General features: G+C 41.1%; 1 protein-coding gene across 11 annotated transcripts in view; it reads right to left on the reverse strand.

Moving 5' to 3' along the window:
* ptprt (protein tyrosine phosphatase receptor type T) overlaps positions 1-13,550 on the reverse strand; it is a 452,792-nt gene that overhangs the window by 59,335 nt on the left and 379,907 nt on the right. For all 11 annotated transcript variants that reach the window (XM_039797954.1, XM_039797952.1, XM_039797953.1 and 8 more), the window contains 3 exons: positions 10,176-10,268; positions 9,151-9,260; positions 3,074-3,161 (listed from right to left, as the gene is read on the reverse strand). In XM_039797954.1, coding sequence (XP_039653888.1) covers positions 3,074-3,161; positions 9,151-9,260; positions 10,176-10,268 — 291 coding nt within the window. The remainder of the gene's footprint in view (positions 1-3,073; positions 3,162-9,150; positions 9,261-10,175; positions 10,269-13,550) is intronic.

Consider the following 13,550-nt stretch of genomic DNA (forward strand, 5'->3'; position numbering starts at 1 on the left):
CAACTAAATGCCTAACCTTTTTATTTTTTATTTTTTTTTTTTAACCTTAACCTAATTCTAACCCTAATCCTAAAACCAAGTCTTAACACTCAAACAGCCCTTTTAAGTTGTGGGGTCCAGCATTTTGGCCCCACAAAGGTATCCAGACCCCACAAGTATACTGTATTCCTGGTTTGTGGACCCCACGAATATAGCTAAACAAGAACACACACACACACACACATACACACACACCCTAGAATTGTAAAATGTAAGGACACAAGTGCAATCTTCTGGATTATACTGGTCATGCATGTGGGTCTAATTGTATAGACATATGCAAATACTCCTGCGCACTCATTCAATAAAACTTCAACCAACCAATCCGCTTCTATTGTTCCATCCTAATAGAGGCCGGAGGTCGCCTAGTACGAGATAACAAGCACGCACACACATTATTAGTGCACACAAAATCATTGCAAACACTTGACATATTACACAGCGACACATTCACATGCTAATTCACACTCTGAAGGCCAAACGGTACACACACACACATCGTTAGAGCAAGTTTTGCTTTCATAGAATGAACCTGAAGCCACAACACACACACACACACACACACACACACCCTCCCGCTCCGTGCAGTGTGCGCCTCACTGTGCACATCATTACAGCAGCCTGTGGTTTTTTCTTTCTCCAAAATGAAGCTTCATTTTAACAAAATGTCTCTCTGAATAAAACAGAGTCTGCAGGCTTTGATCATCGGGCACGATTGAAATAAAATCCCTCCGCAAACTGAGTTTTATTTTTTTTAGCCACAGTAGTTTCCTGTATTAGTCTTACAGAAGTTAGGACATGAGTCTGAATAGGCTTTGATATTACATTTTGGAAAAACATGGATCTTATTAAATGAGCATATTCTTATTTTATATCCTATTAAACATGTTGTTTTGCTTTATTTAAATGCTACCATCCCTTACAAGCGTCCAGTGCATTGGTCTTGACTGATTCTTATATTTAAAAAAAATATATATATATCAGAACTGGGATGTGTGCAGTAGATGTCATTATGCTGCTCTTATCCTGTTTTTTACTCTCTTGTGTATGCATTTGCACTGGATTTATTATAAGGAACTGTGTTGTTGTGTATGGGAATGTGTGTTTATGTGTGAGCTGCTGTGTGAGATACTCAAATTTCCCCGCGGGGATGAATAAAGTGTCTTCTATCTATCTATCTAACGGTACGAACTGGAGGGAGTCAAGCGGTGACACGTTGAAGTACACTTCACCGGTCGCCGGCACAGAGGTTTGGACCTGTGTCCTCCAGCTGAGGGACAGTCTCTTTACCCGGTGCACCTGGTACCTCAGCATGTTTTATTAAACCAATGCTTGGACGTCGTCTATCAGTACCATAAAGAGACAAACCTCTCTCTCTCAGGGATAAAATTTTTGCTACTGGTTCCTATGAAATCTCCTATATTATTTATTTGAAGGTAGACCTGGGCAATATATCGATATTATATCGACATCGATATATGAGGCTAGCTATCGTCTTATATTTTGGATAACCTAATATCGTGTCAAGTCTTTCTCCATATCGCCCTATTTGAAGTATCAAAACAAGTGTTTGTATTCCATACCCAGCCCTGTTATCTCTTCCTTTCTGTCGTCTAACATGCACGACAGCCTAATTGAGGGTAGTCGAAATGCATTCATAACATTGAAATCATGATATTATTTTGCCACACGGCTAAGCAGTGAAAACCAACCATGAACAATTTAAACACACCAAACCAATCCAAGCTTCAGTCAGGAAGGGCAGTTAAAGCGCCTATATTATGCTCATTTTCAGGTTAATAACTGTATTTTAAGGTTGTACCAGAATAGGTTTACATGGTTTAATTTTCAAAAAACACCATATTTTTGTTGTACTGCACAGCTCTCTCTCCCTGCTGCAGATCCTCTTTTCACCTGGTTTCTGTTTTAGCTACAGAGTGAGACCTCTTTTCTTCTTCTTCTTCTTCTGTACTATCTTTGATTGCACTCGCATATGCGCAGTAGCTCAGATGTAGATCATGTCAGCTAGCTAACTCTAGAGACAGTAAAAGAAAGGCTGTTTCTCCAACTTTGGTCAGTTACAAGGCAGGATTAGCTGGGAGACTTCTAAATGAGGGCGCACATGTAAGTAGTTCTTTTGTAGATTATGGTGAACTTGTGTGTGTTGTAGCAGTGCTTTGCTATTGAGAACGAGGTAGCATGCTAGCGTTAACATTAGCGTTAGCATGCTAACGCTAGGAGCTAACGGTTGTGGTTAGCCAGCTCGTTTCGGATTGTGACGTCACAGTCCGAGCCGATTTTGAACAGCTCACCCGGAGACTGAAAGCAGGACACATTCAGAAACCGTATCTCACTCAAAACAGCATGGATGGATTTTTTTCAAAGTTTGTATGTGTGTGGAAGCACCAGAGACACAAAATAACACCCCAAATCCCAGAAAAAGTGTTTTTTATATAATATGGGCACTTTAAAGCTTTGGTGCGTAACTTTTTTGATATTAATGAACGTCCGTTACATTCAAGCCATTGCCAAATGAGTTGCTACAAAACTAATTAAGACTACCAGCTCCGCTCAACTCCCTCTGGATTTCTCAGCATGGCTATGTTCGGAAGATCGGTGTCGTCTGCCGACTTTCGCGCGATCACTGAAGGCTTGTATCATGTGGACGCATCGACAGTTATGTTGTCATTACTTAGAATTCCTCATGGGGGGGGGGCGACAGAAACTACGCACTATAGCTTCAATGGAGAATGTTTTCTGTAGTAAAGACCAATTGAAAAAGAAAAAAAAATTGAGCAACATAGCACCAAATGAACCAAGCCAAGCCAAACCAAACTAGACTAACTAAACCAAACGTCAAAAAAAGGTGACTTGAAATACACCACATGGAAACCAACCCAGACTGACCTAAGCCATGCCAAACCTCACTAGGCTCAACCAAAGTTCAAACTGAGCTAAATGAAAACCAACACCACAGTCACACTCAGCAGAAAGCACTGCATTAGCAGTCCAGCTACGACATTGCGGTACTCACAAGCGATGATGTTGCCGTAGCGATTCTTGTTGCGGTTCTCGTCCTTCTTGGCCGTTTCCCAGGGCGCCGTCTGTCCCTCTGCCAGGGCCTGAACATAACACGTGTACACGGGCACACACAGACACACAACAGTTTCATATCGAGGTACGAACACGGAAATATGCATGCACATATGGCCTGACTGCCCACAGCTTGTACTTTGACACAATGGGCAGGCAGAAGTTAAAATAGTAACATGAATATTAATGAAAAGACAATCAACTGACTCTTCATCGCAGCGAGGCCACACTGGGGCAGCGAGGGTGTTACGGCTGAAACGTAACATAACTCGTCGAGCTTTCAGAAGATGGCAGAGCTTGCAGGCAGGCCACATGTGGTTCGACTTTCAAAACTAACTAAAAACCTAAGATGTAGATCTAGCTGTTATATCATGTATAACTTCTTTTTTTTTTGTGCAACTTTACATTGTCATTCTAATTATCTAGTGGTTTCTTCTACAGTACAGTACTACAAGTGGTATCTTTTGTGTGAACAATTGCTCGCATTGAATTGGTCTCACTGTCGAGGTAGTGAGACGGTGTTCAGTAGCATTCGGAGACAGATCTGTTGGAAGATGACATTTAAATATAATGGTGTGCTCAAAACACAATTTAAGAAAGGATTAGAATGTTTTTAAAGCAGAATATATATAGTGTTACAGTGGCAGTGATGTTAGCCTGTTTAAATGTGAAAACAATACCAAGAGCAGTTAAAAAAAAAAGTGGATCTAGAAGTTGCCTAGCTAATACATAGTTCACACTACACGAGCAAAGCCCTGGTTTTGTATCTAGGCCCTGCAGAAAAAGTTTGGGAAATTTTTGTACAACTTGGAGCGCTTGTTTCTGGCAGTCATCCATTTCCGCGCATACATTATTTCCTATGTCACATACTCATCTGAGAAGACCTTGTAGTGTGTAACACCCTGAACTTGGTCAGCCATGTAGTGGGAAAACCACAACGACTTCAAGACTCCTGATTCCTGATTGAAATATGATTCCCTCCCCCTGCCCCCCCTCTCCAATCCATTAAGCTAGAATGCTGTCAATCTGACAATTGGTATTTCCATTAGATCACAGTAATGCCCCTTGGCTGCCTGTTCTGCCAATCTTCCCGGCCCTTGTCACATGACCAATTCATGTTTTTTTTAAAGGAGTAGACTATGCCTATAGACAATGTGTATCGTATTCAGATATACAATTTGTTTAAAATGAAAAACAAGTGAAACTAATGAATATGATGTTTTATGTGGCATAATTAGATTCTGTTGTTCTAGTTGTTCTAGCCTATCCAATATTTCCGACATTTATAAGCAGATTTTCTAAAGGTTAGGCATGTATTCTGATAAAAAGATGTCCCCCGGGGCCCCCCTGACTGATTATTTGGTCCCCCCTGTGCCACCCCACTTAAAAAAAATCCTTCAAAAAATAAGACACAGAAGAACTCTCCACTTAATTCATTTATTGTGAGATTCCCTGGTCTTAATTTTCTCTAAAGAGTACTTCAAAGCAGAGCTTCTTATTAGCCAAGGTCAGGCCTAAAATGTTAAGACCTTCCAGCCAACAAGTGAACACCCAGAAAAAGAAAAGAAATCCCAGATCGATCCATCCAAATCAGGTCAGTTTATCCTTTGAACCAGGTGACCGTCCACCAGATTTCGGGCCAACTCTGGGATACTTTGCTAATCAACCGACCAACAGGCTGGGGTGAAAACCCACTCCCACTTTATTGGCAGAGGGTAATGCGCTTGAGCGCCTACACTGAATTGGAAAGCAACCAGCAGCGAGGAGAAACCTGACGGTGAATGGAACCAAATCTATTCCTGGTCTGAAATGAAAAAGTTCAGGTAAACGCTACACGCAAGCTGAGAAAAGACATCAAAGTTTGGGTTCATTGTTCTGTTTGTTTGTTTGGTCTGAAAGAGAATATCCTGTCATTCCTTTGTTGGACGAGAGAGAGAAGACAGATTGTCCTTTCTCCCTGCTCTGATGCTGGCCCATGTGACAAGCTTTGCAAACAGAGCAAGGACAAAACGTGCGTGTGTGTACGAATTTGCACACATTCATAGGTTATTGTGAGTGTGTTTAAGTGCATGAGTGTGTGAGAATGCACTATAATTTTGCATTATGTACTTTACATGCATGTCCCATATGCGTACATGATACAAATATGTATGTGTGTGTGTGTGTGTGTGTGTGTGTGTGTGTGTGTGTGTGTGTGTGTGTGTGTGTGTAAGGTCATTTTCAAGCTCTTGCTAAGCAACCAAACCCCAACTCTCAAAGGTTGCCATATGGACACTGGACTATTTTAGAACAACCATTATAAGACACTGGAAGAGGTCACACACACACACACACACACACACACACACACACACACACACACACACACACACACACACACACACACACACACACATAATCATTCTCCCTATAGGGACAAGTAAACTATCCTTTTTTCAGTCCATTAAGGGCTTAAGACCAGACAGCTTTAACTGTCAGACAAAGATATGACCTACATACACACCCCCCCACACACACACACACACACACACACACACACACCCCCCACACACACACACACACACTCTCACTTACACTCACACACACACACACACACAAACACTATACTAGACTGTGACAGAAAAACAGACACATAAACTTATTGCTCTATCAAGCAGAAAATTGATTCTTTTAAAGTGGCATATGGGCCTCAGAGTGTGTGTGTGTGTGTGTGTGTATATATACTGTATGTGTGAATTGTCTCTGTTGCATACATTCATTTACAAAAATGAGGCTAAAATATTTTTTTAGACATTCAAGGTGGGAGTTTTCTGTAGGAGGGGTGTGCATGTCTGTACATTTGCATACGTCATTGGTTGGCTGCCCTTTTTCAACCTGAACAAGAAATAAAACTCCTCTCATATAAATTCCCTTGCTTTTTGGGGATAATTAAAGTTCTATATTAAAACAGAGTGGGGTGGGTGGACAGAGGATAAGAAACACACACACACAGGTTTGTGGCACTATCTTTGTGGGGACCCGTCATTGACATAATGCATGCCCTAGCCCCCACACACACACACGCACGCACGCACGCACGCACGCACGCACGCACACACACACACACACACACACACACACACACACACACACACACACACACACACACACTGTTTTAAAAGTGAGTGGCTACTTTAGTTTTCCTTTCTGCAGTCATGGTTAAAATTACTCAAATAATTGTATTTAAAAACTCAATAATCAGACTGAAACATGTTGAAATTACAGCATGTTTGTTCTCCACATATCCAGTTTAAAGCAACAATAGGTAACTTTTCCCACTTCGGTCCCCCTACAGGTTGGAAGCGGAATTGCCCATTTACATTACATGGTCCAGTTCATTCGAACTTGCATAATGTAATGTAATGGACAATTCTGCTTCCAACCTGTAGGGGGACCGAAGTGGGAAAAGTTACCTAGTGTTGCTTTAACAGAATATCAGATGAACTTGACCATATACCTTTTTGAATATGTACTGACAGTAATACAGAACTATTTTGTCATTAGTTAAATTTTTTTTTTTTTTTTTGTATATTTGAATTTATTTTTTCCAGCAAGAGACTGGACAACATTGGTTTCCATTAACCATTATGGCCACTATAGCCTAGTCTAAGTGTGCTTAACAACAACTATACCAGCAGCAAGAAATGGAATAGCGGCAACTGCCTAAGTTCACACATGATACAAAAAAGAAGCTTAAATAGGATGATCTAATGCATAGACAAAAGGTATGACATCTTTTTGCTACCATTGTGCGTAGTCTACAATTTGAATCAATAGACGTTGAAAAACGTCACCAAAAACAACAAAAGACGCACCATTTTCTACAGGTTCATCATTATAAAAGGCTATATGTTAAGTTCAATCAGCCAACATTGTAGGCCACCATAACATTAAAGGTTAGGATATAGTGGCCACAGTAGTTAACCTGACCAACTAGCCGGTCATCAGACAATGCAGAATATTCATTTGAATCCCAGTGGGGTGCGACATGCTGACAGTGTGGCTGCTGTCGCTGTTAGTGGGGTTAATGGGCTTCAACACTGGAGGTCACATCACACGCAGACGGTGACCACCGGTGACGGTCACCATACGGGGTGCGGTGGTAGACGCGCACACACACACAGACACACACACATATTCAAAATGCTTATGAACCTAACTGTAAAAACAAATCAACATAGAAGCATTTTATTCCAACCTGACTAAAAAAAAAAAAAACAAGCATCCAAGCATATACACGTACACAAACACACTTTTAATAGACAAAGACAGAGCATGAGAATATATGCATTGTTTGTATAATGTGTGATTGTGTTTGTGTATACTCTCTTCATTAGCTGTTAGCGACAGGTGGCAGCTACCAGCACTACTTATAAAGCTCCATTATCGGTGTCTTTCTCTGTCTCACACAGGCACACGCAGGCGCACAGACACACACCCTAGAAAATAAATCACATTTGCTCTCCCCTGAAACGTATCAGTGGGTATAAACCAAAATGACAGGAAGCAAATGAAAACATAACGTACGGCATCACGGAGGGAACATTTTCAACACGCATGCACAGTTGGTAATAGAAAATATTCATTCTTTTGAGAGTGGGAGGGAAAAGGACTCTTCCTCTCGTATTTTCAAACATTCATTTTTGTAGACATAGCCATAGACAAAGCAAAAGAAGGAAGAATAAAGTGAACAGAAAGGAATTAGGGTTTCGTACGGGGATAAAAAAAAAAAAATGAAAGCGAGGCAACGAGAATTGATCCCATGGTAGAGCGCCCATGACAAAGAATAATCATAAAAATGTCTGTTTATGATAATCTGTGCTCAAAATAAACAGCCAGCCCAAGCAGAGATGGGAAGACAAAGTAAAGGAAAAAAGCAATGCGAGAGCAGAGGGTGAGAGATGTAATAAGGAAGACAGAAGAAAAGGCAGATAGTGGGATGGGATGAACAGAAGATTAGGAAACAGGGAAACAAGCAGAGAGAAAGAAACACATTTGCAGTAAAACGACATAATCAAAATGAAAGGAGGATTTAAGCAGAGCAAAGAGGGAGAGGGCAAATGATTGCTGGCAAAGAGAATGAGGGAGAGAACAAGGGAAACGATGAAGGAGAAGAAACAGTCACAGTAAAACACAGAAGAAAATAACCAGGAAACAAATAAACCAAGTAAGAAGAGCAACTGGTGAGAACAGAAAGTCTGGCCTGTTTGTTTTTCCTGATCATTAATATTGATCAGGCAAAGAGTTAATAATTGATAAGAGTCTTCCGTCCTCATAAAACCAAATCCAATCTCACAATCTCTCTCATTCACACACAAAACATCAGGGGAAAGAGAGGAAATGCCGATGCTGCATTCGCAAAATAAGGGAATCTAATTACCAAGCTGGCGATGCAAACATCATTTATTTAGTTTATTTTAAAATGGTTTATTGAACCATTAACTGAAAACTAATAATATGTGCCCAGGGAAACACTCGGACATTAGTCAGAGAAATATGAATACTCTTAAATATAATCTTATGCGTATGACTTATTTGTGACTCGCCAGCTTAATGAAAAAGCTCATCTCTTAGCAGTGGAGGCAGTTTCAGAGTTACCCTGCTTTTGATGTATTGGAACTTCGCGCTGTAGCCTACCTGCTGACTTCTATTCAGGGTCACGGGGGCAGCAAGAGGCAAGAATTCACCCCAGACATTGGTCGGCTTTGCAAGACCCATGTGTTTATAATAAAAGGAAAGCCTTGTCTCTCCAACTCACTATTTACAAGCAGCTATATTTATACATTTAGGGGACACACAAACATTTTATTATCCTTATTATCTGGGTGCTGTAGCTGCAGACCTTTGCCCTTCTTCCTAATAGCTGCCTGTAATGTCGATCTTTGTGTGTGTGTGTGTGTGTGTGTGTGTGTGTGTGTGTGTGTGTGTGTGTGTGTGTGTGTGTGTGTGCTTGCATGAGTGTGTGTTGTGTCTATTCACCTCATATTCCTCTTTGAAACCATAGCCCTGTCCACATTTCATCTGGGTGATGTGTTGGAGGAGGTCTGCTACTCGAATAGCTGGCTGAAACTGGCCTGCCTGGAACTGACCTGCAGGAACAGAAACAGTTTACAGAGAAAACGGCAAACAATACTGTATAACTAACTGGCTAGTGAAATAACCAACTGGCAACCTGACTTAACAATGTAGCTAAAGGCGTGTGTTTGCTAGCCAACTGCCTGAAGCTCTGGCATCAAAACCTTTAGCATTATCAGCCTGTGCTGTGAGCCATGGTGTTGCTGCAGTATGGCTACTCTCTTATTGTTTAATGTCATGATATGCATGTCGATAGCTTGAATGCATATGGGAAAGACAGTCGCTCAGCAAAAGCCACGCTCTTGACACTTTCCCGAGTCAAACCCCTACCTACACTGGTGCTACGGTGAACAGCTTTTAACGGTGTGAATTTTGTTAGCTTAAACTACAGACTAATTGACTGGCTAACTAACTAATGAAGCGATATAACTTAACTGACTGACTGACTGACTGACTGACTGACTAGCCAACTAAACTGAATGACTGGCTAGCTAACTGACTAACTAGCTAACTAATGTTGTATTTCACAGACTGATTGACCTACCAATTGGCTTAGCAATTTATAAGCTAACCAAATGACTGGCTATCTAAGTACCTTGCTGACTAACTAGCTATCTAACTGACTGTCAGACAGGCTGATTGGCTAACTAACTAACTACTGGCCAACTATTAAACTGACTAGCTAACTAACAAACTGGATGACTGGCAAGATTAGTGACAAGCCAGCTAACTAACTAACTAACTGACAAACTGACAAAGTGATAACCTAACCACATAACTAACTAGCTGACTGACTAGCTAACTAAGATCGTATTTAACCAACTGATTGACTTTCCACTTGACTAACTAACTAAGTAGCTAACCAAATGGCTGACTATCTAACTCACCAACTAACAAAGTGAGGAACTACCAAAGTTCTGTGCACCTACCACTCTGGTAGGAGAGCTCCACGGACTCACAGCCTCCATAGGGAAAACTCTGCAGGGTCAGAGAGGGCTGGGCGAGTGACGGCTGGCTACTGTCTGTTAATGGAAAGAGAGAGAGACAGAGGGGGAAATATGTTACCATGGCAACAGTCCTCCCCTCTATGACAAGCCCCAACACACTCAGTATATATACTATGTGCACTGCATACATACTGTATGGACACACTCTAGCGCAGAGAAGATTGGCTGCCGATGACAAGTGGCGATTTAAATGAGTCACATAACACCCTGGGTCTTGATTGGTGGCATGACAGTTAATTGGAATATCTCTCCTCCAATTAAGGAAAGGACAGGTTGATTGGATGAGTGCATGGGCTCTATTAGTCAGGACAGATGGATGGATAGATGAAGGGGTCAGGGGACAGAGGGACTGATGAAGGAATGTCTCATGTCAAGAATGGCGTCAGAGAACCGAAAAAGGGTAGCCTTTTTGTGGAGGAAGCATGTAAAAGTGAATGGCTGAATTAAACATGCTGCATCCAGTCTGCGTAAGAGAAAGAAGAACACAAAGGCCCTAATATGACTATAGGGTTTATTTGTTACTTCTTTTTATTGGTAGGTCACCTTTTGTACGTCAGCCAAGCAAGTAAAACAAAAAATTCTCTTTTGGGGCGAGTCCAAAATGTCTTTACAGAAACAAGTGGATGGGGACACACGGTTTAAAAGATGGAGGACACGGGGTGGAGACAAAAGTAAAAGAAAAAGAAGAGAAATTGCGTGAACTGGATGAGAAGAAAAGGACTTTTTTTTTTGTTAAATAGAAAGAAGCCTATTTGAGGTTTTCTATTATTAGACTGTTCATGTTTTAATGTTCTCTGTGTGGTTTTAATAAATAAAACGCCCTCTTAGTTCAGTGCTGTGGCGATATGGCTTCTGACAACCAGATAGGAGACTCACTGAAGTGAGAGAGTGTGTGTATGTGTGTGTGTGTGTGTGTGTGTGTGTGTGTGTGTGTGTTGGAAGGAAAAGGGGTTGTAGTATAAAACTGCATGACTCTATATTTTCTTAATGGAGCTATTTGCATGTTAATGACGGCTGTGGATTCATTAGTGGCCCGAAGTGGCTTCTCCATAAGCCAATCTAAACACTGGCTTCCCTAAACGAATGAAGAATGAGCCGGCCACATGGGTCACTCTGCAGCTACTACTTGGGTGTGTGTGTGTGTGTGTGTGTGTGTGTGTGTGTGTGGGTGGGTGTGCGTGCGTGTGCCTGCGTGTGTGTTTAAATGTGTGTGTTGTGTGAGTGTAAGTGTGGTCAAGAGAAAGAAACAAAGGACTGAAAAAACAGCCATGTATATCTGATGGGCTTACACTAGCTATGTTTCCATCCACACGTTTTCATCCGAAATAAGCGATATCGACTGAAAAATGCCTTATCGAAACAGTAAAATTCGAGTGAATTTCATGAATATCGACTCAAAGGAAATACGTTCGGTCTCATCGGATTTGATCTTGATCGATATACGGCTTATGCGATAAACGCTGATGGAAACGTTATTTGCCGAATAAATTAATGAATTGCGATTAAGTTTTAGGTCATTATATGGTTGCAACCCGCCACAAAACGAAGAAGAAAAAGTTTTAGTTCATGTCCGCCCAGTATTTCCGCTCTGTTTGCACACATGACAGGTGTCAAGAAAGACAGATGTAAGCGGACGAACGAGGAGACGAGAGACTTTTTGAATTTAATTCACGAACAAAATGTAACGGCTATTTTAGATAGCAAAAATCGAAGAAATGCCATAATTTATCAGGAACTCTCGAAGGAAATTACCAATAAAGGTTACGACAAGCCGTGGGACGTCCTCCGGAGTAAATGGAAGGGGCTCAAACAGCAATACATGTCTCAAAAAAGAGAGTTGTCTCGCAGCGGTAAATAAAAGGCAAGTTCCACCTTGTTGATGAGCTGGATCAGATCCTCGGCCAAAGGCCTATCCTAGCTTCCTTGGCTTCTAATATTAACAACAACTACTTTTGTCTAGCAAAACTTTGTTCGCAAATGTTTGCTTAAATGTTGTGCGATTCAGTGCGAAAATGAATGGAAACACCTTAAAATGTCTCAAATCAATTCCATATACCAATTTAATCGCAAGACAGCATGTGACATCATTACACACAGGTTTTTATTCCCTTTAAATCCGTCGGATGGAAACACACTTTCACCAGCTTTATTCCAGTTTTTTTTTAACTGAACTTCAGATAATTCGATTGACAAGTGGATGGAAACTAGACTACTGAGTGATTAGAAAGAGCTGACAAGTTCTGTTATGTGAATGGAGGAATTCATAAAAGAGTAGACAGAATGACGAGAAGTGAGATGAAATGAGAGGAGTGGATTAAAGGGAAGAGGAGAGAAGAGAAGACAAGACAGAGAACAGAGGAGAACGACTGGGAGTAAAAAAGAAAAAATCACATGAACAATGAAAGGAAAGGAGGAAATAGGAGGAGAGTGTAAAAGGAGAGGAATAGGTGGGGTAAAGAGAGCAGTGGTGGAAGAAGTATCCAGATCCTTTACTTAGGTAAAAGTACCGACACCACACTGTAAAAAATACTCTTGTTACAAGTCAAAGTCCTGCATTGAAAATAAAGTTATGATCAGGAACGATCCGAACAGTTCTGTCAACCAACTAAGCGATTAATCAGCTAATCATTTCAGCTGGACTTGTAGGCCTTTATATTGTTGGGCATCTTTATTACCAAAGTAACTAGTAACTAAAGCTGTCAGAGGAATGTAGTGGAGTAAAAAGTGCAATATTTCTCTCTGAAATGTAGCAGAGTAGAAGAAGAAAGTGGCATTAAATAAGAAAAATAAAGCATTTTGAATGTGTACTTAGGTACAGCACTTGAGTAAATGTACTTAGATCGATTCCCCCACTGAAAGAGAGGATGCATTGAGACATGGAAGGAGAGATAAGAAAACAAAGAAAAGAGGAGATGGGAAGATAGGAAAGTATGGCAGAGGAGGAGGAAAGAGAGATGGGACAGGAGACAGATGGGTGGGGGGGGGAAGGTGGAGGAAAGACAGGAGTAAAGAGTCGAGGAGCAAAGGGAGAGTTCAGGAGCGGTAAGGACAAACACAAACCGTCTGCTCGCTGAAACAGAACCGGCTTGTACATCACACTTCCCCTTCACACTGTGTCTCCAGAATAGTTCCGCTGAGAATTTACTCCAGCGCTTGTATCCCATGAATCTGTATAAACTCCTCTCATCCATCCCTTTCTATGCTGGTTTATCTTGTCAAACACATTTTGGATTTTAGAAGAAACCTTATTGCCGCTTTGGATTTAATACAGAAAGTGTGACATACAGTACATCCACT

This window comes from Perca fluviatilis, chromosome 4, assembly GCF_010015445.1.
Source record: "Perca fluviatilis chromosome 4, GENO_Pfluv_1.0, whole genome shotgun sequence".
NCBI classification, from domain to species: Eukaryota; Metazoa; Chordata; class Actinopteri; order Perciformes; family Percidae; genus Perca; species Perca fluviatilis.